This window comes from Candoia aspera, chromosome 6 (genome assembly GCF_035149785.1).
Source record: "Candoia aspera isolate rCanAsp1 chromosome 6, rCanAsp1.hap2, whole genome shotgun sequence".
NCBI lineage: Eukaryota > Metazoa > Chordata > Lepidosauria > Squamata > Boidae > Candoia > Candoia aspera.
Genome location: NC_086158.1, coordinates 73,232,902 through 73,260,627, shown reverse-complemented (window position 1 = coordinate 73,260,627; position 27,726 = coordinate 73,232,902). Strand labels below are relative to the sequence as shown.

The 27,726-nt window shown below is 37.8% G+C and overlaps 1 protein-coding gene across 1 annotated transcript; it reads left to right on the top strand.

Moving 5' to 3' along the window:
* The first annotated feature begins 888 nt into the window (after nucleotides 1-888).
* On the top strand, nucleotides 889-27,653 carry LOC134500227 (protein FRA10AC1). The gene is made up of 14 exons (XM_063307404.1): nucleotides 889-1,023; nucleotides 4,645-4,721; nucleotides 6,450-6,536; nucleotides 6,617-6,662; nucleotides 7,754-7,830; nucleotides 8,627-8,710; nucleotides 10,856-10,940; nucleotides 14,017-14,062; nucleotides 18,462-18,575; nucleotides 20,900-20,942; nucleotides 22,044-22,168; nucleotides 22,359-22,397; nucleotides 24,591-24,672; nucleotides 25,553-27,653. The coding sequence occupies exons 1-14, from the start codon at nucleotides 991-993 to the stop codon at nucleotides 25,593-25,595; spliced, it is 981 nt and encodes a 326-aa protein (XP_063163474.1). The 5' UTR covers nucleotides 889-990; the 3' UTR covers nucleotides 25,596-27,653.
* The last annotated feature ends 73 nt before the right edge of the window (nucleotides 27,654-27,726 follow it).

Here is a 27,726-nt window from a genome sequence, read left to right as displayed (position 1 = left end):
TTTCTTCCAAAAAATACAAATTGCTTTTGACATCTGGAAAATTTCAAATTTAGTAACATTAACTTCATTGCCTTGTCAGCTACCACATGTTTGCCATGAGCCTCATTAAATCTTGATAGCCCCGGCTTAGTTCCTAGCCATCCCTTGGAATAGCTGCATGAGGTTCAATTATTTCCAACCGTTTAATCCCACTTGACAGTTTCTTTTACAACACTGAGATTTGATTATTTTTAAAAAGCGTCTTTATCTTCCATAAAAATGAGATGAAGAATATTTCTATGGCAGAAAATGTTTGGTGAAGGACAAAGACATCCACAGCCTATTTACTATTTTAATACGTTTTATTTGTATTATGCTTTTCCATGCACCTGAATACTCTAGAAGTCCACACTTGCTCTGGTTTGTGTTCAAGATCCCTACTCTTACCAAAAGCCAGCGCTAAAACGGGGGAAGCAGCCTGCCTTTTGATTTACAGCCCATCCCATCCCATCCCATCCCAAGGGCGGGGTCGATTCGAGGGCAAAAAGAAAACAAATTAGCACTGAGTGAAATTTATATCCCACTTACACTCTCCCCCTCCCTTTTCCTTGAGCTCCAGACCAAACGCAAACAAGAAGTCCACGTTTTATGGCGCCTTTCTCCCAAAATTAGGGATCGCCAAGAAATCGATCATTAGGCTCGGCTTCTGGGGGCTGCAAAAGCGGGGCTCTGCCACGCTCGGCAAGGGTTTCCCCTCTTCCCATTTCCCCGGCTTAAAGGAGCACGAGCGGGTCCGCTCGCCTCCTCCCCCAGCTCGGGGAGCGCAGGCTGAAGAATGAGCGAAGCAGGCGGCCACTTCGCTGCCCGGCTCCTTTCCTTTCCGCCGCAGTTTCCAACGGGGCCGTTCTTGCTGCGGGACGCCGCCGCGGAGGAGCGTCGAGGCGCATCGGGGCTTCCTCTCAAGCCGCGAACGAGGCCGCGCCGGGGGAGGCGGACCGGCACGGAGGTCCCATGGAGCCCCCCGAGACGAAGTTGCCGAGGGCTGTAAGTAGCGGCCTCCTCTCCGGAGGTAGAGAGCTGTATGGGCGGCGCTGCGCTGGGGTGCTCCGGCAGGGAAAACCCTCTCGGGCGTCCGGGCTGGGTGCGTTTGCTGAATGTTTGATCGCATTTAAAAATTGGGTTATAGGCTCGACGGTGAATTGCCGCGATGGTCCAGACGACATCGGGGTTCGCATTTCTTGCATCAGAAGGTCGAGTGTGAGAGTTTTACCCCCACAACGTTAATCGCGCTGTTAAAACGTTATATCATAATTGTACTGTAAAGTCTACCAGGGCAAGGGGTAGAAATGTTGTTTGTGTTGGGATGTCACAACGTTCGTTCGAATGGAGCTTAGTGGATGACAGCGGGTCAGCCTCTGCTTCTTATCAATAATCTATCCACCGAGGTGGTTGTGAATAAACTCATGTAATCAAATAAGTGCGTTTGATTTTACAAGGGTTCCACTTCTTAGGCCATCATAGTGTCATTTCTGTCTTTCTAGGCCTAAGCAGACCTAAGGATGGACCAAAACTATTTAAAGACAATGCATTTAAACTTTGCAAGTGGCATGGCCTTTATTTCTTCAGATTACAGCTCACCTCTCAAAAAAGTTTATGAAGTGCATTCATCTGAACACAATTATGCTGCACATATTTATTTATTTAATCAAATTTATATAGCTGTCCATCTCCATATATGAGATTCTAAGCAGCTCACAAACAGTTAAAAACAATATAAAGACAGCAAAAACAATACAACAGGGTAAAACAATAAAAACAATATGAACCATAAAACCATATCACAGAATTCAAAATGTACAGCCAAGGTGGACGCATCCATCCGTAACGATCAATTCTGTCACTGCACAGGCTCTACCATATTTGAACCTCTCCTCTTCTGTTTATTTTATGCCAAAGTAAGATAAAGCCTCATCATGTTCAGGGAATCTCCCAACGGCTTGCTCCCCAAAATATACCTTCCATGCAGGGAGTGAATCTCAGAAAGCAAGTACTGTAACTAGAGTAAAGGTTAAGCCTCACATTTGCAATCTGGATCATACTGCATATATTACAATTGTGCATCTTAATCCTAATAAATTCTTCTCCAAGCTTTGTGCTAAAAGTGGAAAGAGGTGTGCTTGTCTGGGAACATTGGGGACACAATTTGCATAATTTAGCACATCAGCATTCAACCAAACACAGGACTACAGTGATATGAAATAATAATTATTATTCACAACAGCATGAAATCACAGCCGCCAGTTCTTTAGCTGGTGTTAGCCTTCCAGTGTGGCCTTTTGTAATTGACAGATGGAAATTTTATCGATGCACAGATTAAGTTCCATCCAAGTTTTTTTGGAATGGCACCTGGTGTGCTGATAACCACTGGGACCATCACTGCCAGTTTATGCCATAATCTTTCAGCTTTGATGTTCAGATCATGATATTTTATGATCTTCTCCGATTCTTCGTCTTCTGTTCTCCTATCCCCTGGTATTGCCACATCAATTATCCACACTTTCTTCTTTTCAACCACAGGTGAATCTGGTGTGTTATGTACCAAGTCTTTATCAATTTGTATTTGGAAATCCTAATTTTTTTAAACCTCGTTTTCAACTACTTGTTCAACTACACATTCCCACCAATTTTTCATTACTGGCAAATGATAATTTTTACAGATGTTCCAGTGAATCATTTTGGCAACTGTATTTGTTTATAGTGCTATTCCTCCCAAAGAGTTCTGCCCTATGTATTATCATTTTACTGTTATTTTACTGTTATTTTAATTTTTTTATTTCAATTTTTAAAATAGAGTTGATAGACTGCCCTCCATCAAAAGTGGTTTAATGCCAGTTATAGTTTTTACAGTCACTTTAACTGTAAATAACTATTTTCTCTGATATTGTATTCATAACCACTATAGCAGATAAGAAATAACTTGTATGCATAATTTGAAAGGGTGAGGTCCATCTTTGCAGTATGTTACATGCATGATGATATGACTCATTAGAGAATGTTTATAGCTAGTAAATTTGTGTTTCCCATCATAAATCTATCCGAGCATCATAAATGTTGCAGATAAAGTGTCACATTGGTAGTTCATATTGTTGGTTGAAAACCTGTTCTGATGTAAATTGCAAGAGGAACACATTTTTTTATCAGAGAAATAAACTTCATTTTCAGAGCTGGAAAATTCAACAGAGAGCACTTCCATGTTCTTCTTTAGCTGTCAAGCTTCCAAAACCTCTGCTGGAAACTGGTTGCCAATTCCATTTACTCTGATATCACCCTTGTATTCTAAGCACTTCAGCTTGGAATAACTATCATGCCTGTTTTGTACTGTCAGTCACAAATGTCAGTGATTAGAAATGCCACTTTCACCCGTAAACCTGCATCGATAGTTGGGAAAAATTATATACCAGTTACTATTGTTTGAGGAATGTATGGCATTTTTGAAATCACTTTTGAAACTTAAATCACAGAAAATGACATTGGTAGAAGGAAGAAGGTTCCTTTTCTCATGAACAAAACTGAAGTTGGATGCTAAAGTATTTGTAAGAAAAGGATATTATGCAATCCTTAAAAACATCCTATTTAATACATTCCATATTTTCATGCTGAATTTTTTCCCCTTGTGAACTTAAATCAGGGTCACATTCCTCACTAAGGAAATGCTATGGTTGCTTGGGTGAAGGAGAAAATTGGAAATAGATTGTAGAATCCTGGCCTTTGGTGCCTTGCTGTCTGGTGTATAGCATGGAATTGTGTTTTTTATACTTTCCTAAATCAGGCTAAAGTAGAACATTGTCAGTTACACTTTTGATTTAGAGGGTTTTGCTGAACAAGCATGGGTCAGTCACACAACTGTTAGAGCCTTGAGCAAAGACCTGAAAAAGTCAAGGGTGGACTTCTGAAATTGTTCCCAGTACACAGAGTACATTTGAGCATGCAGTTTGTCATGGGCAAAAATATGAGTGATTGTCGGCTCTTTGTAGGTAGCTAAGACTAGCTGACTTCAGAGTTGTTTTACATCTCGTTTTGAGTGGGTGGCCACGTTGTAGAAATCTGCAACCATTGCAGCAGTCTCACACTTTCTTTTCTACCTCCCTGCTCTGGAAGAGATGAGGAGGGAGGGGGAGAAACAAGTGACCCTCTGTTAGTCTACTCCAGTGTTTCTCAACCGTGGCAACTTTAAGATGTGTGGACTTCAACTCTGGGGAATTCTGGGAGTTGAAGTCCACACATCTTAAAGTTGCCAAGGTTGAGAAACACTGGTATACTCTATAATCCCTCCTCTCATATGATCTCCCTGAAAAGGGAGAAGGATATACAGAGATACATAGCCACTGCTGCTGTAACGTTCTCTGCTGTTTTGCATATTGAAGTTTATGATTGCAGATAGTGGATTTTTGCATATCTGAGAAGAGGGCTATTGAGAAATCTGCTGATGTTCCCCATTGCTCAGACCAAGTTTTTGTTTATGAAGCCAGTAGTCAATCTTTTTGTCATTTCATTTGTTTTAGCAAAATATGTTTCTGGTTATTTCAGTCTGGAAATTGCCTTTTGAAGCCAGTGTCTTGTAATCCATAAATTTACAAAAAGCCATGTTGTACATTTTTCCCCCAGATCCTTGGCCATGGAGACTATGATTCTGACTTTAGTGATGATGAAACAGGGGAGAAATCTCGCCAACAGAAAAATAGGTAACATATTGCTCTAGTAGCATTATAATTTGTATGTGTGCAGATGGCAGATTTTCTTTTTTTCTTGACCTTGAGCTGAGTATCTTGTCTCAAAAGTACTGTTGCATCCATTTAGTGCATTCCTTGTAGTTCTGAGCTTCAGCTCTGAAGAGGCAGACCACCACTGAAGGTTGGCTAGCCATCCCTTGCTATGTCAAACTACTGAACAAGAAATCAGAGTAGTCCAGGCCAGGTGGCCACAGGAAGTTGAGGGAAAGGGTGCCATCTGGAAGGAAATGAAGTGTTACTGCTGCTTATTACTTCTTACCAACCTGTCTTTATGGGAAATGATTGATTGATTACGTACCATCAAGTTGTTTTCAACTCCTAGGGACCACATAGATAGATTTTCTCCATGAATGGGAAACGAATTGTAATGCAGTCCTATGCTCATTTGTTGGGAGCAAGGTTATAAATATGTACATTCGTTTATGCTGATTTTTTAAATTAAAGTAACACTAGTATTGAACATGGCATTCAAGAGCATTATCTCAGTTGCTTAGAAAATAGACAGAGGGGGGATGTACAAAAATGGTGAAACGTGAAAATTAAAAAAAAGGGATCTAAACCAGCTCCTCCTGAATAAATATGATAGTTTCATTCTGAACAACCTTTTTAAGGTGTCAGTGGAATTTCATTTGCCCCATGGGGTAAAAAAAAACAGAGCTAGGCAGTGCTTTGGATTCAGGAACACAAGGGCAGAAACAAGGCACTTTTCTGTTGCTCTTTAAAGTAGCCAGTTGGCTTAAAGAGTTGCAGATAAGTACTACATTCTTATTCCTGGACCCTCTGAAATGCCTTTTCTGTCTCTGAAGAGGCTGCTACACCTCTTAGAATGATCCCTATGGGGATTTGAACATAGTGGCAAATATTTCAAGCAGTCTTCCCAGCCTAATTCCCTCTATTTGTTAAGCTGCAATTCTCGTGGTCCTCAGTCAGCACATGAAATAAACAATAAACAAATAATCTAGAGGTTGGTATCTAGAAATCTTAGGATCAGATCTGGCCATTTGAAGAACACCACTTGGTCTCAGTTGCTAATCAAGAAGGAAAAAAGTGTAAAAATAGAAAGAAGTAGCCATTTACAGTGGAATTTTCTTAAACTCACTAGAGCATTTGAGTCTTGATTCTGATTGATTGATTGATTGATTCTTGTATACCCATTGCTGGTGTAATTGAGTCTATCCACTTTGCTGCTTATTGTCTTCTTCTCTTTCCTTTCATCTTTCTCATCATTAGGAGCTTCTCCAGAGCTAGGGCTTTGCATAATGTGTCCAAAGTATGATCATTTGACTCTGGTCATTTGTGTCTCGTGTGGGAACTCTGGGTTGATTTGTTTGATGATCCATTTGTTTCTTGTCTTGGCTGTCCATAGTATTCTCAGGCATCTTCTCCAGCACCAAAGTTCAAAAGCATCCATACTCTTTCTATCCTGCTTCTTCAAAGTCCAACTTTTGCTTTCACAGAGTGTCAGGGAAAACCATAGTCTGCACAATTCCTATCTTTGTAGGTATATGCATCCTGGCATCTGAATATGTCTTCCAAGGAAGCTATGATTCTAGTTATTATTTAAATATTTTACAAATACTGTATGCACATAGTATTCAAGAGAGAAATTTTAAAAATTACCATAAATTCAATATATAAGAAATACTTTCATTTTTCTTCTCCATTCTACATGTCAACCAGCGAAGATACGTTACTCAGAAAGCCCTTCCAGAAGGAAAAGCAGAGCAAGGTGGCCCACAGACAGGTGGCAGTGGATGAATGGGACAGGTACTTTGCCACACCAGTGTAACTTTGCCAGACTTGCATTAAGCACCTGCATTGTTGGAATAACATTTTCTTTTTTCTAGGGAAGAAGCCCGAAATAGACGATTCCATTTAATAGCAATGGATGCTGTATCCTTCATTATTTTAATTAAAAGCAAAAATACTGAAAAAAATATATGTCTGAACAAAATGCTCTCAAGAGTTTTTTGCATATGGTTTCATTTTTGTCTTTGTGGTTTTCTTCTTCAAGTATGTTTTAAATTATATTTCTTAAGGCAGAGTTCGGGCATGGACAACTTCTGATGATCTTGATCTTTGTGGGAAGGAAGGAGAAAAAGGGATATCTAGTTAGACTGGTGTTTCTTTTTAAATGAAAGTAGATAGTAAGGAAACTGAACTGGTGTACAAGAAACTTACACTAGAAAATTGTCAGAGATCAGTCTGGAAGATTAATAGGATCCATTTTCATAGCTATGACTTCAATATATCAAAATATGAAAATGTAATTTAATAAGGAGAAAACTGCTCTTTCTCTTTGCTGTTCACCTACGCAGGTATACATCCACCTTATTTAATTATTTTTCTCAGCTGTTCCTTCCCTTTTGTGTACAGTCATAGGGCTGTGCTTTCCAATTGTTCGTTACCATGAGCAGTTGAAAGAAGGTCTGGAATTGTAACCGCCTCCATTTTGGAGGCTAAAAGTAATACTTGTACTGTATGAGCCATGATTAATGTCTATGCATCTCTCTGTGTGTGTATACAAATATATACACTCAAATTTATATAACTTCGTAGTGCTTCAATTTTGATTTAGATCTTGATCTTTGATTCAAGATTCCCAGAAATTTGCAGCACCTGTCAGCAATTCTTGTAGTGAGGTGGGTGGCTATATGAATTGGTTTAACAAATAAATAAAATAATACTAAATAAATAATTCTTTAAAACAGTCATGAGGGTTTCCCAGGACCTGATGACTGCTGCAGGGGACCTTCAGGTCTGAAGTGGGTCTTGCATCATCCTCTTCCTCATCTGTCAAATGTTATAACTGTGTGTAACCTAATCGTCATTGACAATAAGCATCACTTTAGAATTTCCCTCTTTCACAATTGGTTGTATTGCGGAAATGGTTTTGGATTAGTTTCTATGAATTGATCTTAAGGTGAAGTTGTTACTAGGCAGTCATTGAAAAGAAACACTGCTGATTTCCCTAATTCTGTCAGTATGCAAGACATAAGAAGTTTGTAAATGATTACATTTTATACTATGGTGGTAAGAAAGAAGACTTCAAACGTTCAGGGTAAGTACGGCCTTATTTATAGTAGTCTGTTTCCAAAAGATATAAAGGCTGAAATCATCAATAATTGAAGTCAAATAGAATTGAAATTAATTTGGCATATGTAAATATTTATAAGATTAAATTATGCATGAGTAAATTTTGGATAATTAAAGACTCCTTTCTATTTTATACTTACCTTGTTTCATGCTGAATAGATTGATGGCAAAAATACAGTAAGTTCATATGTAAATAAATGCACACTTTTCATATATGGAGATTATAGATTCTGTAAGAAATAGTAATGCTTAAACTAGCTCTCAGCAGAGCATTTCTATTTCATGTTTGAGAGTTCGGTGTGCAAACTATGAATGCTTTTAATTATGCCTGTTGGCTAATTCAAAACTAAAACTAGAAAGCTGTGTATCAATAGAATATGATTGAATTGGATCCTATGTTTCTGAATTAAAAAACACACTTGAACATATAATAGATCAACTGTATTATCTAGATTAAATGTGGATAGTATTTATCCATAAATACTATATTTACGAAAATCAACATTAGTAAGTTATAAAAGAACCTGAGAACTGTTATCTTGTAACTTTTTCTGAGTCTAGAGAAAGTTTCAGAAACATTTTGATGTAGTGTAAGGTAGTCTCCAGGGAGGGGACTTTTTGATTAGGAGATCCTTTTTTAAAAAAAATATAGATGTGCTGAAGAAGTTTGCAAAAACTGCAAAAGAATGAACAGCTTTTATTACTAGTGTTAATTAAAAACAACCATTGGATAATTAGACCCAAACTTTTCTTTTTAACAGAGAAAATGATAAGACTGACCTTGATGTTATAAGGGAGAACCACAGGTTCTTGTGGAGAGAAGAAGATGAAGTTGACATGAACTGGTAACTTGAGCTTTGAGCTTTTATTTATTTCTCCATTAGGGCAGAAAGATTCACACAACCTCCTTGGTCTGGCACAAGGGCAGCCCATTAGCCCCTTCCCAAGCACATGTCTGCTTGCCTCCCCCATATCTCAGTATCCTGTGACAGCCCAAGGTTGGCTTAAGATGTGGCAATCTGAAAGTGGTGTTTTCCCTTACGTCCTGCCTCATATGCTGCGTCCAGGTGATGTAGGGCACACCGTTGTGCATTGGGGAAGCAGTCTGAAATGATGTGGTCGGTGCCTGCAATCTTGTGACTCCAGTTGGTTATCCTGATTTCCTGTGGGATTACTTCCTTCAGTCTAATCCCTGACCTCTTTGCTCACCCTTCTCAGTCTTCTTTTGGCTGTAAGGCAGATCAGATCAGATCAAATCAAATCTTATTATGGTCATAGACCAGCATAAAGGCAAATCAGTATTTCCACTTTTGCGTGTCATTTTTTTTAATGGGTTGGTGAACTGGAGCACCCGGCCTTGAAACTGAGCAGCCCATGCCAGTTAATGCATGCAATTGAAAGGACTTAGCTCTTGGGCTTCTGTGGCCTACGCTCCCTTCCCAGTGCTGCTGCTCCTACAGAGAAAGCTCTGGCTTCTTGTCTCCCCTCATCACACTATGTTCTTAGGATATTTTACAGATAGCCAAGCTCCTTTCTCAAACTCTTAATGTTCAGCAGCACTTATCCAATGGCTTCATTTCAGCTGCACAAATCCCAGTGGCCACTAGATGGCAGCCAAGAGATATTTGAAAAAAAAAATCTGTTGCAGTCTAGCAGTCAGCAGGTTAAATAGTCAACCGGTTGACCCATAATTCCAAGGAAGAAGAAGAATAAAACTAAAATTAATAGGTCAGTGTTCAACAGAAAAGAAACACATTGCAGTGGGTTGAGTAACCATAATATTGTGCATGCTAGATGGAAGAGGCCTTTCATGTACTGAATTGCATGGGATGGGGCTGGAATTTCAGCTGATGGAGACAGAAATCATGGCCCTTAGAATGTTTCCTGTTAAAGCTGTATAAATTGCAGTGTAGCATAGACCCATGCCAGGTATATGATAAAGGAGCACTGTGGGGTCAGCAAGATTTAGGGTGGCATGAATGGGATGGGAGCATGTCAAAGTTGTGTGGATGTGGCCTCTGACTCACATTTTAATTCTTTAATCTCCTTTACAGATTATCATTATTATCTTTATTATTATCTTTATCTTTATTATTATCTTTATCTTTATTATTATCATTATTATTATTATTATTATTATTATTATTATTATTATTATTATTATTTTGGTGCCTTCGAGTCAGTCTTGCCTCCTGGTAACTGCCTGGACAAGTCACTGCAGTTTTCTTGGCAAGATCTCGGAAGTGGTTTGCCCTTGCCTCCTTCTTAGGGCTGAGAGAGAGTGACTAGCCTAGGGTCACCCAGCTGCCTTTGCGCCCAAGGCGGTACTAGAACTCATGGTCTCTCAGTTCCTAACCTGATGCCTTAACCACTATACCAGACTGGGACTCTTTTTTCACAGAAGATAGTTTCAGACATTTAGGAAGTGAAATACTACGCTCTGTAGCAAAGCATGCTCATGATAATAAGTCAATTAATAGGAAGCTAATTGAACAATAAATGCCAACCATTTCTTAAATTTTCTGATGCAACTAATACTTAATGGCAAATAGGTAAAGGTAAAGGTTTCCCTTGACGTAAAGTCCAGTCGAATCTGACTCTAGGGGGCGGTGCTCATCTCCGTTTCTAAGCCTTGGAGCCGGCGTTGTCCCTAGGGACACTTCCGGGTCATGTGGCCAGCATGACGACTCGGAACGCCGTTACCTTCCCGCCGAAGCGGTACCAATTCATCTACTCACATTTGCATGTTTTCGAACTGCTTGGTGAGCAGGAGCTGGGACGAGCAACGGGAGCTCACCCCGCTGCGCGGTTTCGAACCGCCGACCTTCCGATCGGCAGCTCAGCGGTTTAACCCGCAGCGCCACCGCGTCCCTTCAATGGCAAATAACCTTTGAGTATTTCTGCCTTTTCATTGCTGAAAGTGGAATACACTTCCTCTTTTTGTCCCTGTGTATTTTTTTGTCTGTTTAATCAATAATTCTGTCTTTCAGGGAGAAGAGGTTGAGCAAGAAATACTATGATAAATTATTCAAAGAATACTGTATAGCAGATCTGAGAAAATACAAAGAGAACAAGGTAATTTTTAGGTTCTGGCCAAAGGTTGTTTTTTTTTAATTAGTCCATGGCTGAAGGTTCTTTAGCAAATCGGTACAGGGAATGGGACATATATAGGGTTGATTTACAAATCCGTTATTGTTTACGGCCTATGCGTGAGAGTTAGATATTTAAGGAAGCTTAACATATATTTGCATGTAGAGATTTTGTTTGGATAACAAAGCCGTGTTGATCAATTTATTCCCAATGGCTTTTGCAGAACCATAGGAGATGTTTTGGTGCAATTGTTTTGTTTATGAGTAGGTAATATGCTTGCATCTGGCAAACCCATGCTTTCTTTGTATGAGCACCTTTGGAGCAGACCATGCAGCACATGATTCAGTTTCCAAAAGGGGCTCCATAGATTCCTTGTGGTGTCCTAAAGAAAAGTCACAATGCCACAATTCTCTCCCACAGATGATTCTGCAGCAGTTAGGATTCAGAAAGATGAGCAAATACAATGATTGTCAAGATACTTTGAAATACAGCATTCGTTTGGTCCAGCATACTTCTTAAGTACAAAACTAAAGAGCAGAATGACATGCCTTCATTCCTCTCTTTCATCCTCTTGGACTCGCAATCAGCATAGAGACTTAAAGTTAGCCTTTGGCACAGATGAAAATAGACATAGCACTGCTATGAATTTTAATGGCCACAACGCTTCCTGGCATTTGATGGTTTTTGGAAAACCCTTCCAGTGTGATGGATGATTAAAAGGAAATAAAGCTGGATGGCCAGCCTGTTGAATCTAGGTCAATATACTGTATTGGAATTGCCAACTTTCTTTTCAGTGCTCTATAGAATCTTTCTTTTCAAGGAGATTTGGGGAAAAAATGCCTTTGAGTGAAGGTATGCATAGTAAATGTATTCCTGGCAGAGCTTTCCACTGTGGTGTAGAAAGGGAGGGAAGGAAGGATAAAAATGGGTGATCGCTGGAGACCGCATACTCAGTAATTGTAATGGTCTGTGGGAATATGCTTGAGAGACAGGAGGAGGATCAGCTGCCGCCAGGGCAACAGTTGGATAAGAGACATCTCAGCCCATGGAAGGAACGGGGGTATGGAAAGCGTCTCAGAAGGGACCCTCCCTAGGTCCCTGGAAAGTAAAGGCAAGGGGGGAGAGATGTGCTTTCACACTTGCAAGATTCAATTATTGTAACTATAAAATAAAGGTAGTGTTAATCCAGTACTCATGGTTTTGGTTTCTTGTTGGGACTGTCTTGAAGGACTGACAGTAATACTTCTATAGACAATTTGTGGTTTCAAGGAGCCGATCCAGAAGGATGCTTCCCATAAGTAAATTGCACAGACCTATTACCCTGTATTTTCCCTACCTTAGACTTCCTTGCAGATAATGACCCAACAGCTAGCTGGCAATTGACCAGAATTTAAAGTGGTCCACATGAGCTTTCCCCCATCTCCTTTTGAGTAGAGTCTTGTGAAGGATAGCCTCCGGAGCTACACTGCCCTTCAGCAGTGGCTGTGCCTCTGGCCTGATTCACTACCTCACCAGAAACCCAAGCAGTCCGGGCAGAGACCGCATCTCCTTGGCCTGAGTCTCCAAAGGCTATTATTAATAGTGCTGAGTCTTATAGGATTGGGAGGGGAGTGGTTCTGCTGTTCCTCTAAGACAGCCAAAGTTCCAGGATCTGGACAGTGCTGGACCTTGACAGTCTCCTCCCCCCCCCTTTTTTTTTCTTAAGAAGGTCTATTTTCTCTGTCTCCACAAAATATTACCAAAAGCAGATGCAGATTTTTTTCACATATAGACTATATAATGTGATATCAAGTCTTAAAAGATCTTACTTATTTTATTTATTTTATTTTATTTTATTTATTTTTATGCTTATGTTGCAGCTCCTCAAATACCCAAAAATCATTTTGAAAAAAAAAAGGTATCATCAATATATTTTATCAAAGTTCTTTTCTATATCCAGTGAGGTAACTACAGCAGAACTTGTGCAGCATTAGTTAAAATTTCAAGATTTACTAATAATCTCAAATTGTCAGATCCTTATCTACAACAAATAAATCTTGCTTGATCATATTATATCAAGTTTGCTTAGTACCATCTGGAGTTGTTTAGCAAGATTGACAGATAATATTTTAACATCCACATTCGTTAATGAATTAGGCTTGTGGTTTGTTTAATATGAAAAAGCTCTATATGGTAGGAGTTCATAAAGAGAATCTGGTAAAGTTCCAGATTCAAAGACAAGCTAATAAAAATGGAAAAGTTTAGGGCCAAAATTTCTTTATGTGCTTTATAGGATTTATTTTTTTTAAAAATCTAGCTCTGGTATTCTAACCCTAGTCCTCATAAATAGCGTGTTTAATTTCTTCCATAAGATATTATCAGAAAATAGCTCTTTATATTGTATATTGCCTATCCAAACATGGAAAATTCAGCTGATTTAAAAAAAAGTCTAATAAAATATATGAATAACTGTAAAATATCTGCTACAAAACACGTTTTATATTCGCTGTTACCATTCTTGATCTCCTGTACCCCATTCCATATCAATATATTAAACCATGTTACCTTCATTTTCATAATTGATAATTACTGTACATTACATTTACTCTAATAAAATGTAATTTCTTCTAAAGGCTACTTTTTCCTTCAGTGAAAAAGACAGGTTTTTTTAAAAAGTCGTTTTATACATTATGCTACTATTCCTATTGCTACTATCTCTTGATGGGGTAATAATTTTTTTCCTGGTTGTTAGCAAGGAGAATATATGCCACAATTTAAAACTATGTGCCACGATTAATATTTCATACTAATTTATCTAACTCTTCTGCAAAAGCATCCCACAGAAGGACAGAAAATTCCACCAGTGCTGTCCGTTATCTAATTTCTTTAATAAAATCAATGGCCTTTGCCTTCAGTGTTTGTGGAAACAGCATTATTTAATATCACTTAACAAATCAATGACTAGAAATATGATATCACATCAAATAAATTGCTACCATGTAGTGGAAATCAAGTTTCTGTGTGTTTGATCAATTTGTAAATGCAAAATACTTACTGTGCATTTGTAAAATCTTTCCAACAGTTTGGATTTAGATGGAGACATGAGCAAGAAGTTGTATCAGGAAAAGGCAAGTTTTCTTCTTGTTACCTTTTTGAGCCTTGGAACCTAACTTAGATGAACAGAGTTCTGTTTATGGAATGGGTTTTTCTCACCTATCGCTTTAGCCTCTTCCAGCCCCGAAATCTGATGCTTTGAAGGCTGAAGATCCACAGGTAAAAATGGTATTCATCTTTAAGTTTGTTGGCCCTTACTAACACCAGGCATTGATCTAGAACAGTGTTTCTCAACTTTGGCAACTTTAAGCTGTGTGGACTTCAACTCCCAGAATTCCCTATCCAGCATGCTGGCTGGGGATTTCTGGGAGTTGAAGTCCACACAGCTTAAAGTTGCCAAAGTTGAGAAACACTGATCTAGCATCTTCACCTTACCTGATTACACAAAGATCTATTTATAGTTTACCAGTTACATTGTTGATTTCATGCCACAAAGCTTATTGCTGTTAATTGTACAGTAGCCTTCTAATATACCATAGGAATTTATTGCTACTATTTTATAAATCGTAATTTTAATGACCTCAGGCTTGCTTCGCTAACATTGTCGTAGTCATCAAACATCACTGTCATAGAGCAATAATATAGTTTACCACTAAGAGGCATAAGCATTCAAGATTGTTGTAAGATGCAGTTGTATTTTTGTTGAATATATTTTTGCAGTTTCCTTTTGTGTATGTCTTCATGTGTGTTTAGGGGGAGGGAGGGAGAGAGAGAAGCATTCTCAAATCAGACAAATATAATGATTTTGCATACAGTTTACTGTATCTCAGTTTGTGGCAGAAGAGAAATTTATCTGTTCAACTATGAAAACAAATACATGTGTACCTGTTTAAAGACTATTTTTATCTAGAATATGTTTGTACAATGATCTTACATTAATGAAAATAGTTGTATTAATAACATTATAATATGACATGACTCTATTACAATTTTAACTATTTGCCACCATTTAATTAAGCAACCATTTTATTTTTCATTTCAGTTGTAATTATTTTGGTATTAAATAATTTTTGCTAGCCTAAATATATGTTCTAAAACCTCACTCTGAGATCTGTCCAAGAGCTCTTGTTATTGAGTGGATTAAATGATAATAAACTTATAAATGATATCCAGTATTGTTAGAAAATTAAGTTCACATGATTGATACATTAATTCATCGATCTAAATAGTCTCCATTTTGATAGGAGTCTCATTTTAATAACAAATGAAAACCAATGGAACTTTTCCATTATTAAGTATTCAGTTTTTTTGTTTGTTCTCCAAATTATAGATGGCCAAACAGATGTTATTTAGCTAGGAAAAGTGTGTATCTTTGGCACTTCAAATTATTACTTTCTCATGGGCTAAATGTGCAATTTTGACTACATAGTGATGTGCAATTTGGCTAGTTTTGCCTACTTAAAGAAGGTAAAATGTAATGTGTTCTATTCAAAGAAGAGGTAGATGGGGGATTGCGTTATATTCTGTTGTAGTGTTGGCCTCAAGGTCATTTCATGCATTTCCCATTTGAGCAGTAGCCTGCATCTCACTGTCTGTGGTCAAAACCAATACACACTGTCCAACTGACAACAGTGTTACCATAATCACACACAACAGTATACTAATGCACACTCAGTTTATTTCTGCCAACAACTAATCCTGGCTTGTTTAAAGCAACAAGCAATGTTCATGTGTTCTGAGCAGCCTGAGAGGAAATCAAAATAGGACACAAAAACCAAGTATTTTTGTAGTTGCCAAATCCCGAAACTTATTTATATGTCTAGTTGTGGGTTATTGGTTACTGTGCTGAAGTGATACTCCATGTTACGTTGCATAATTATAGGTGAAAGTTAATCAGTTCTGGGATGTTAGCCAAGCTGATCAGGAGAAAATGCCTTCATACATTCCCACCTCAAAAATGTAGCTAGCCAATCCCATAAGTAAATCCCCTCTGCTGAATTTCCCCGAAGTTGCTTATACAGCAGCAGCTGAAGCTATCGATAGAATTAGGAAGACTGTATTTTTCTAAAAATCACTTGGTTCAGTGATTGCCAATAAATATATAAGGCTTATTTTACTTCGTATGTATTCGGCTTGCTTATAGCTTTTCGTATTAGTGTGGGCTTGCTATTTGTAAATAAAACAACTTATTTGCTGTTGATTATTAAAATAAATTATTCCTTCGTAGTTATTGTTGTTGGTAGATATTCAAAACCCAGGACTTTGTTTCAGTTTTTTTTTCTTTTTAACAAGAACTTAATGCATGTGGTTTGGTGGAAAAAATGACTGAGTTCTGTATCTTTCGGTGTAAGCTTTAGGATTACAATTAGTTTTATGCCACAGAATGGAAGTATCTGAGGATACTGTCAATCCAGCTTAAGCAGAACAGTCTGAGGTTAATCTTTCAAAAACAGTATTGGAGGTGAACCTCTTAATACAAATTGGCATCACTCCGAAGGCATCCAGATGAATCCCTCCAAGAGGCTGCGTATTGCCTCTAATTTATGTAGCGTTAAATGCAGAACAACATCTAAAAAATCCAATATGAAATGTGTTACATAGCAGGACTTGATTGAATGGTGCTGCCACGTTATGCTCACTTTATCACTGCAGCAAAGCCTTTCCTACACTCAACACAGTACGGCAGTCTGCTTTTGGGGATGCTTAGAGAAGCTTTTCAAGGTAGTTCAGAATATGGCAGGAAGGAAATTCTCAGGATCATCTAGATCAGTGATTCTCCACCTGTTACATGTTATGCTTCATCAGACATTCGGTCAGAGAATCTGAATTCCACCACGATAGAAACAAGAAGGGCACTTTTTTTCTGAGAAGGACATAGACGCAGATAATTCACTTACTTTGCGTTATTTCCTGCATTGGACCTGATGATCTAAATAGCCCCTTCCAAGATGATAAGTTCTATAATTTGATGTAAGTGTGAAGAATATAGAAACTATAATAAGATCGTTTAGATCAATTTATACTGCTGTAGCTTTAAAATACTAAGTAAAATGATGTCTTGAGTAACTAAATGGCAAAGCAAAAGGTGAGCCTAAGAAGAGACCTGTGTTTTACAAGTTATTTGCTGCTTTGCAATAAGGGTCAAGAAGTCCAAAGGCAATTGGAGAAACAGGGGGATGGGAGAATGTTCACTAAAATACAGAGGCAATGAGAACTCAGCGATTACAGACAGAAATGACTGAGAACAAAAAATCTTGAGACAGGAGTAGTGATGATTTGGAAGGAGAAAGCAGCTTCTTTGGAAGTTTCTTTTCCTTTTTGCTGCTTTGCAGGAAAGATTGAGACACAACAATAAAAGAAATGACGAGGTACAGCTTTCCATGCTTCTTGTCTCTGTTCGCAAAGACTTTTTGGAAGCTACTCAAATGAATGAACATGCAGAACCAGATGTTTCCTCAGCTCAAGCCACAATAGTTGAGAGTCCATTTCAAGATGAGCAGCTGAGAGATCTTGTGCCATGTTGCTAACCACACATCTTTACTTAGGTTACTTCTCTATCCCCACATCCAGCTGGTTGAGAAGCACTGATCTAGATCATGGACATAAGTGCCTGTTTGTTTCTTTGTTTAATTTCTATCCCATCTTTATTATTTTTATAAATAACTCAAGGTGGTGAACATACCTAATACTCCTTCCTCCTCCTATTTTCCCCATAACAACAACCCTGTGAGGTGAGTTGGGCTGAGAGAGAGCAACTGGCCCAAGGTCACCCAGCCAGCTTTCATGCCTAAGGTGGGACTAGAACTCTTAGTCTCCTGGTTCCTAGCCTGGTGCCTTAACCACTAGACCAAACTGGCTCTCAGACTGGCCTGTTCCTGCAGATAGAATGCTAAATTATTTTGTGTATGTTTCAGATTACTAATTTCAGGTTAAAATTCCAGATTACGAATTACTGGTAAACATATTTATGGTAATTTAGGACTATTCTGTTTCCCTAAGCAAATAATCATGGAGAATTTAAGAGTGCTTTCGGATAAGACTTGTTTTGTATAAAATATCCCCCTTCCCCATTCACAGTAATTCTAATCTTCATAGAAAAATATCTGTTAAAGTGAAAAAGATAAATGAGTTGACAATGTATTCTTATTTGTAGTGCTGGAAACTATCTGGAAACCCCTGTGAAACAGCCTCATCACCTTTTTTTTTTATAACTAACTGTAAATAATATAATGCTTTTCTAATTTTTTTCCCTTTCCCTGTCTATGCAAAATACCAAAGAGATTAGACCTAATGTGTACCATATGAATATGTTAATTTTTTTCTCTCCATTATCAATGTTTTGTCGCACTCAACAAATATAATGGTAGTAGTATCCTTAAAAATGGAAATCTCAGCAAATTATTTACTTGTGAAATATCATGTACAAATTCTTACGACTTTGATAATTTAGTGTTCTGATCAATTTCTCTCCAGGACAGTTTTCTTGTGGAAGCAAACATTGTAATGAAAAAGAAGGCTTAAAGAGCTGGGAAGTGAATTTTGGTTATGTTGAACATGGCAAAAAGAAAAATGCACTTGTTAAATTAAGTAAGTCTATCATGTAGCCAATATTTATATCCTTTTTAATGGATCTTACTGTTTGAGTTGTTAAATGTGTAGAAAAATACAGTAGATGTTTTAAAAATATTGGTAAAAGGAAATTTAAGTACTAAATTTCCAAAAGAAAGTGCAGTTAAGTCCATTGATAATCCATGGTAGATTGACAGTTAATTTCTGGGGAGCATTGGTTGTTCCCTCCCCTCACCCCGGTGGCCCAACCTATGTCTTTTTCCTGATCTATGGAAGAGTTGGAGAATGCAGGACATCAGGGAGGTTGACCAGCGAACTGACTTTTAGCCATCACATAGACCCAAGCAGATATACAACCATTCTGACCAATGATGGCACAAGAACCTTCAATCCATTTTATAAATTAGTGTTAGGGAATCTTTTTTTCCTATTGAGATTTGCTTTATTTGTTTGTTTGTTTGTTTATGTGTTTATTTTAATTGATATGGCCACCCATCTCACACAAGTGACTCGGGATGGCATACGAAGGTAAAAACGTCAATATAATCATAAAAATGGCAATACAGAACAAAAAAAATAAAATTAAAAGAATTGCAGCCAAGAATGAACATCCATAATGGTAACAAGAATGCACAGGCTCACCTGACCTCTCATGGCTGGGAGTTCTCTTTTTTTGATACTGTTCAGGCCTTCATTTCTGCAATGGATTTGGCCAGAAGCAAGTGGATTGGAAAGAGTCAAAAGATGTGATTTTGATCTTTGTCCTTATGCAATGAAGGGTCCTCTTCCTGTCCCTCCACTTGAGCAAAGTTCCTCTGTCAACTTTGTAGTTGAGAAGACATCAAGAAAGAGTAAATAATATTAATAACCTACTGTAGGTAGTGAAGGGCATGAGCTGACTTTGTATGGAAATCCGCGTTAAAGATACAAAGACTTCACTGTAAAGCAAAACGGTTTTCTCTCTCCCAATATTTTTATTATTTTATTATTTTATGTAATTTTTATATTATATATTACATAATATATTATATTTATTATTATATTATATTACTTTATTAGCTATGCTGATAAAAATCATGGAATTACCCCTGCAACATTAAGAATATTATAACATGAAACTACCTCATAAAGAATCGTTCCATAGATAAGAGAGCATACTATTTGGAAATTTATAAATAGTCACCTGGTAGCTCAGTCCTTCTACTATAATATGTTTTAAACCTAATGCCATTATTAATGAAGTCTCATCTTAAATGTTCATGTAAGGTGATTCCAGAATTTTTTTGAATGAATTTAGGCTTTTTCAGGTGGAAGTTATCATAATCTGACTCAAAGGAGCTTGTGCTACACCAAACCTGATACCTGTTTCAAAACTAGTAAATGTTTGGTTTACATACATGCACTCTTTGGATTGCAATAACCTGTTATAAGATTCCTTTGTAGATTAAAAGCTCAGCTCCATGGGTGCATATTTAAAAGTAATCCCCATTCAAGAGTTCTTATCTTGAAAAGCAATCCAAATTTTGTTTATTTCTGCTTTTTTAGCTGACATATTACAGGCTATAGAGGGATGCGGTGGCGCTGCGGGTTAAACCGCTGAGCCTGCCGATCGGAAGGTCGGCGGTTCGAATCCACGTGACGGGGTGAGCTCCCATTGCTAGTCCCAGCTCCTGCCAGTAGATCAATAGGTACTGCTTCGGCGGGCAGGTAACAGCGTTCCGTTTAGTCATGCCGGCCACATGACCACGGAAGTGTCTACGGACAAACGCCGGCTCTTCGGCTTTGAAACGGAGATGAGCACCGCCCCCTAGAGTTGGACACGACTGGCCTTAATGTCAAGGGAAACTTTTACCTTTACTATTACAGGCTATAATTAATATTGAGTTATTTAGTTAGCCTATAGAAGTGCAAAGTGAAACTTTATAACTGGCAATCCTCAAGTATTAAAAGAACATTTGTGTGTGCGTATGTGTGCCTTTAAGTCAGTGTTGACTCCTGGCAACCGCCTGGACAAGTCCCTGCACTTTTCTTGGCAAGATTTTCAGAAGTGGTTTGCCCTGGCCACCTTCCTAGGGCTGAGAGAAAGGCCCAAGGTCCCCCAGCTGGCTTCGTGCCTGAGGCAGGACTAGAACTCACAGTCTCAAACATCGCAACGGCGATCATGACACCCAGTTTCTGTGCCAGTGCTTTTAACTACTACACCAAATGGGCTCTCAAAATCATATTAATTTTTAATTATTTATGCATTTAATGACAATTGGTATCCTGCCTATTTGAGCAACTGTAGGTGGTTTACAATCTGTGTGTGTGTGTGTATCTAATCTTTTTTTCTTTTTTTAAAGGACTCTGTCCAGAATGCTCTTACAAATTAAATTTTCATCACAGGTAATACACCATTCAATGAATTATTATTATTATTTACTATTTAAAATATATTTCCAGATGTGTTTGATTACAGCTCCCATAATCCTCAGCCAGTATGGCCAGAGAAGTGTAATCTCACAGCTGTAAAATGCCACATTGGCCAAGCCTGTTTTGTATTGCTTACCTGTTTGTTATTGCTGCATATTCTAAGGAAAATTATTAGAGAATTTACCTAAAAGATAAACAGAACTGTTATTTGTATTGGCTTATTACTTGAGCGGTATTACTGATTTAACAAATCATACTACATAATACAAATATTATACTCCATTCATTAATATTAAGAAGCAAATTGGTATCTTTAATACGAATTGTGTTTTTATTTACTTTATTTATGTCTCTTAATCTTAATAATTATAAATATTTGTGATATGTTACTGCTGATCTGATAGTAAATGAACAACTTTGTGTGCATGTGTAAAATCTAAACTCTTTCAAAACTTATTATATTCCCACCGTTCGTTGGTAGGGTTTTGTCTTTAGCAGAAAAGCAATTATAGCTATGGCATTTGGGAGGGAAACTGTGTGTATGTAGCCACCGCTTGCTCATGAAGTAGAAATACACAAGTACATAAGTTTGCCTTTATGTGTATAGCCTCTAATTGTATAAGGGCAATTGTGTGGTTAGTAAGAATTCAGTCTTTTTTTCCAAGGTGTTACCTCCAGCTGTGATAGAAACTTCTGGAGGGCACCAAGGCCCTATTTCCTACCCAAAAGGCTAAGTGCTAGCATTTCCAGACTTTTTTGAGATTAAAATTCAGTAAATTCTGGTTTAGAATCAGTGCGGCATATTTCAATTCAGCTGAAATCTGATACTTTTTGAAGGCAGAGGATTGGGTCAGATTTGTTTCTATTACAAGCACAGATAAGTGTATATTCTTTATTCTAAATTCGTGCAGGCTAGAAATAAAGTTTGATCAGTTTAAAAATTTCATCTTTAAATTATCTACAGACGATTGATTTATTATATGCATATATGTTTGTAAACTCTTATAATTCTAACCCATTTTTTTTAACGTTTTCAAAGCTGGGTGGACATATTATTTATTTCTTCTTATAAAGGAAAAAGGAGATCAAACCGGGAAGCCAGCAAGGCAGCAAAGGACAAGGCTCCAGAGTTTTAATGTGTAAAAAGTCAATATCTTCACCAGACAGGCACAAGGCAAAGAAAAAAAAGATCCACGAAGGTAAAAAGAAAATCTCAGAGTTAAGGTTACCTTTAGATTCACGATTAACTAAATAACAGATGCATTTTACCTTTTGGAAAATGGCGATTTCTGGCTGTGTGAGACTGCAGTTTACACTTAGATATAAGACAACAGGTGCACTGTAGGTGGTGGAATGGAAACTGATTATTTCTAAAATGGCTTTTTTTAGATCAGAAGACACTAGAAGGATCCAACAAAACTGATGAAGGTTAGTATTTTAATTTTTAAAAAAGCATTGTATGAGATCATTTCTGTTTGCTACCGAAACTTGTAGAAACTTCTAATATGAAAAGTGGAAAAAAGAAATGGATGATCTGGAGGAAAAAAGTCATAGAGCTTGAAGGAAGCAATGTACTGTATTACCTCAAAATCCAATTGGGAGCCAGGCTGATTTCTGAGATCTAAACAAAATGTGCAATAATTGTGTATCATCAAAGTTTCAGCCTGAATACCTTAAAAATGCAGCTCTCTTCTATAATATAACAAACTCCTGAAGTGAAAATAACTGAAATGTGGACCTGTTTTTAAAAGTAAATAAGAGGCTGTTATTTACTTAGGTTTTGCATCATAGTCACTTTGGAAAGAATCATGTAAGAAGAAAAAGAACACTTAAGAATTTATTATGACATAGTTACTCCACTCAGTCCAGCATGTGTTTATTTGTACGTTACACACATCTTACTGATCTTACATGTTTCTGACTCTACGTTGGGTTATGATCCTAGAAGTATGAGGAAGATCTCAACTAAAGTTCTTAAACTTACTTTACTGTCTTTACCGTCCAAGACCAAACAACAATTTACAAATTCATCAAATGTACACTATACAAATAGCAGACCCTAATTTACATCACACAGAAAGAAGACAGCTTCTGAAAGCCAATGCCAATGACAGTTACACTGTCTTGGAGATATTGACAGATTGGTCACTAAGCAGTATGGCCATAACCTCCCAGCCCCAAAACAAGTAAAGGATCTAGTGGTAGGTACTGTTAGCTCCATACACCATTGAGCATAAAATGGAGTGGCACGCATAAAGCAGACTGAATTTCAGAATCTGAACATGAGCAGCCATGGCATTCATAAGGGAAATTAGGGTATCTGCCTCTTGCCATCCTGATGGGTAATATGTCGTATCACACCAGTGTGAAGAGTCTCATGTGGGTGACATAATAAGATATTATGAAAATATTTGGGAATTGTACAAGGCAAAGGAACAAAAGTTGTGAGAGACTGGCTACATCTGTTGAATTTCCTAAATTGATCCCGGATAAAGTAACTTTTTAGCCCCATCAGGAGCATTGGAAGTGTCTGTCACCATCATACGTTCAGACAAAGTGATTGAATAAGAATTTGTGAATAAATACATTTATAATTTTTATAGCCAGGAGTGCTGCCAGTCTAGCCAGTGCACATCATGGCTGAAAAATGGTAGCGCACAGACTTGTTTTATCAGAAAATGTTCTACACAAAATGACTATACAGTACATCTGCTAAGGTGACATTGTAATTCATTTTTTTAAGTTGCAACATAATATGTATGGGAAACTACATGTTGTATGCAAGTGCACTCCATTGAGAGCAATACAGTGTGCTAAGTGTATCATCTGAACCTAAGTGTAGATGCCGATGGTTCTTCTTGGCGTGCAGAAAAATTATATTTGTGCTTAGGGATCCAGATTGGAGTATTAAATGGTTATACCGCAGTTTTTTCTTGTTGAAAAATTATATTGCGTTTTTAGCTGAGGAGACAAATACATATTTACACTTGTATTAGTTTTGATGAAGTCAATTCTGTCCATAAAATCTTGCCTGAATCTGGGAAAAACCTACCCTTATTGTAAAGGGCTGATTTGGTCAAAAGAGGCATGATAAGTATAATTCAAAATGTGGTAAAGCCACAACACTAGAGTATAGATTGTGGGTGTGCGCATCTGCACCTTCAAGCTACCCTTGACTCTTGGTGGCTATATGGGTAGGTCCCTGAGTTTTCTTGGCAACATTTTTGGAAGTGGTTTGCCATTGCCTCCTTCCTAGGGCTGAGAGAGTGGCTGGCCCAAGTTCACCCAGCTGGCTTTGTGCCAAAGGAGGGACTAAATTCATGCTCTGTGTTTCTAACCAGTGCCTTTTACCACTACACTAAACCCCTCTTAATATAAAAACATAATTGCAGTGTATCCATGAACATGGGGTTTTTTTATGTTTCTGATTTGTCACCATTAAAACTAATAATCCCAGTGGTTAGTGATCAGGAATATCTGCTTAACTGAATTATGTATGAATTATTTCCCATTTTATTTTCAGTGCTGTATGTTTTTTTTAATTGTTAAAGAAGTCTAGTTTAAAATGTGAAAATGCCCTTAAAATCATTTTATTTTAAACACTGTTATCTTGTTTAACAGACTCAGATAGTGATCAGGAAGATGGTCCCTCGGAGGCAGATTTCTGGAAGGGTCCGCCACAGGACACAGAAGAAAAAACAAGGTCTGTCCTGTGACCTGCTTCAAAGTTTTATCTAAAGAGAAACAGAATCCCAATTAATAAGTAAAAGCTTTCTAAAAAATAAATATATTTGGCTCTTTAAGGTACTGTTGCTTGAGCAAGTAACGTTACTAGTCTCTGTAAATGTGGGAAAAGTCAGCCTAACCATAAATTATTTTCATTTAAATTGGACTGACTTAATACTAATAAAAACTCAGCAGAAATGAGAATTAATTTCCACTGAATTCATAGATATTTTCCTTGCAGTCAGAAGGATGCAGACCTAATTACAGCAATGTAAAGATGAAGTGTGAAAAATGAGTAGGCCTAAGATGGTGATTAGGCTTCAGAGAAGAACTAGTTCTGAAGGAAACGAGGCACTTAGCTTGAGCGTGTGCAAAATAAAACTGAACCCTGAGGCCCCTCTTATCTAATTACTCATTGCACCTGGAAGATTGAGTGGGTTAGTTCCTTATCCTCAGTTTGATCTGTGTGAGATTCCTTTACTGTATTTCCTTCTCCACAATTCTAGAAAATTCAAAAGAACAAAAGTCTCCAGCAAACTCCTTCCTCACTCTTTAATCTCAAGAGGAGGAGAAATGTTCTTGCTCAGGAATATAACCAACCTCCTACTTAGCCTTACCTTACTAGAGGTAGAAAGGATGGCTTGCAGGTCAGTTGTGAATGCATTCTGACCTAATAAGGAACTCCAGAAGCTTGCATTGCCTAATCAAATAAATTTTGTCAGCACACCCTTGCTGGTACATCTATAAAATATGGAACTTTTGCTGTAGAGCATTCTGTGCATGTATAAATAAAAATTGCTATGTTCTTGCTCTGATTCTTAATATAATTTATGTTACTTATTTCCTCTATTTTATAGGGAGGAAGAATTTGATGAGTACTTTCAAGACTTGTTTCTCTGAAATGAGATCTACAAATCTGAAACTCGTTTCTTCATATCCATCAAAATCTGTAAATAAAAAGCAAGTTTTCACATTTCATTCAATATGTTTTTACTTGTATAGGAGATAGGAATTATCCTGTGTGTCTCTTTCACATCCGCCCATAACTGTTAGTATATATTAAAAAAAATGGTGGTAGTTTTTGTTTTTGTTTTTTGTTTATAACGCCAATGTTTAAAAACTGTAGTAAGATATAATTCGTAGTTTGCTAAGATTCAGCATTACCTGTGATGAAAAGGTAGTCAGTTTAAAAAAGCTAACGTTAGCCAAAAAGGCAAAGGGGGAAAAAAACACGCAGGAACATTTGAGTTTTGCCTTAATTCTGTTAATTAATCTGGGGGAGAGAACAGTTCCAGGGTTAGATGCAGATCTTCTGTAAAAGTCAATCATCCTGAAGAACTTAGACCGTGGCCCCAAACTCTTCAGCTCATTGACCCTTTCATGAAGTTTCAGATTGTTCATCGACCCCCAAACAATTATAATATGAAAATAATAAATGCTACTTTAACTAATAGTACTATATATAATAACAACAACAACAATATAGTAAGAATACTGGATAGTCCCATCGACCCTTGGGGGTCAGTATTGACCACTTTGGGGAACCCCAATCTAGACCACTGAGTATCCTCAATGGCCTAGCAATGGTTTATCTTGTCTCTGTAAATACCTTTTTCTGCCAGTATCCACCATATTTTCAATTCCCTTTTCCTCAGGTGAATAGACTTTGTTTCTTTTGATCTCCTCCTCTGGCTTCTCAGCAGTTCTGCATTGATTACCATTGTATTGGCAATCAGTCACTTGAGCTTGCCATTAAAGGGAGATGACTAATACTGCTGGACAGCACTTCAGTCTTGAAGGCAAAATGATGTTTCGCAGGAGGCGAGGGCAATTGCATAGTCCGTGTCCACAGCTTCTTGACACAGCTGCATTTTTCCTGGAATTTTTCAGCTGCTCTCTGCAGCTGCAGCATAATCCGTGGACAGATGTGACTTATGTGACTTCCAGGGGAGGTATGGCGAACTGAAGATGTCTCCGCGAAAACGGAGCTGATGACCGCGGCAAAGACCAAGGGGTACTTTGCTTGCGCTAACACACATTGTGAAGCCCCTCTTTTGAATGCTTTGCACAGCCCCAGTGCTTGCATCTTGAGCAAAGTGAGATCAAGTGTTTTTGTTACAACTGAAATTGATATATGGCACATCTGCAAACATACAGTAGTATTCAAAGTTATATGACTATCACTTTAAAAACAGTTGACTACGCCATCTAATCAGATTCCTGATGTTTTTTAAGTTATTTGTTCATAATATGTTCATGAACACGCTTGTTTCATAATGCACAGCTTGGGTGAATGTTCAGACATCTCTCTCAGTGTAGAGAAAAACAGAGATAAGGTTGGCAAAGGTATGCAAGAACTCTTAGCAGATAAACGAGGCAGTAAATGACACTTTAGCTGTGGAAAGGGAGGGAGAGTGAGAAATAGACTGAGAAAAACTTCGCTTTGATTCCGTATGGTGTAAAAGGGGGCAGAGAGAAACCCTGGCAGATGGTTGACATTCTGTTAGCATACCCTACAACAGCAAAGTAGTGTTGTGGAGTTTGCTTCCTCACCCAGCTTCTCAAAGGACTGACTCTCAAACAGCTACCTAAAATAATTGTGTTTTTCATGGATCTTGCATACAGAAGTAAGGGTGAAATAAGGCTAAACAAGGTTGTCCTCAAATGGCAAAGAAAGTCTTCTTTGAGGGCTTCTTTACATAAGAAGATGGATTTAAAGGTTAATTCTTCATCATGTTGCAAGATGGCAGTCAAATCCAATAAGTGGCACACAGTTTACATCTGTGCAACTGGTCTCTCAAGAGTTTTAGAGGAGCTGTTTGCTACAGTATAGTTGCTCTTCCAAGCCCTGTTAAACATCCATCTGTTTTGGATGCCTAACTTTCTTGTAGAAATGTGTAATGTAGTTACTGAAATAAATTTCCCTATGCTGATATAAAGTACATGATGAAAAGCAAATTTCCTCTTGTACCTATATTTAGTGAAGAAGAAAATAGGTATTTATATCGTTTCTACATTTTAAAAGTCTGCA

Bases quoted from the DNA above. Each gene is read 5' to 3' on its own strand.
- LOC134500227 (XM_063307404.1), top strand. From the start codon at position 991: ATGGAGCCCCCCGAGACGAAGTTGCCGAGGGCT. The intron at 4,722-6,449 runs GTAACATATTGC...CATGTCAACCAG, and splicing joins TCTCGCCAACAGAAAAATAG to CGAAGATACGTTACTCAGAA. The intron at 24,673-25,552 runs GTCTGTCCTGTG...TCTATTTTATAG, and splicing joins GACACAGAAGAAAAAACAAG to GGAGGAAGAATTTGATGAGT.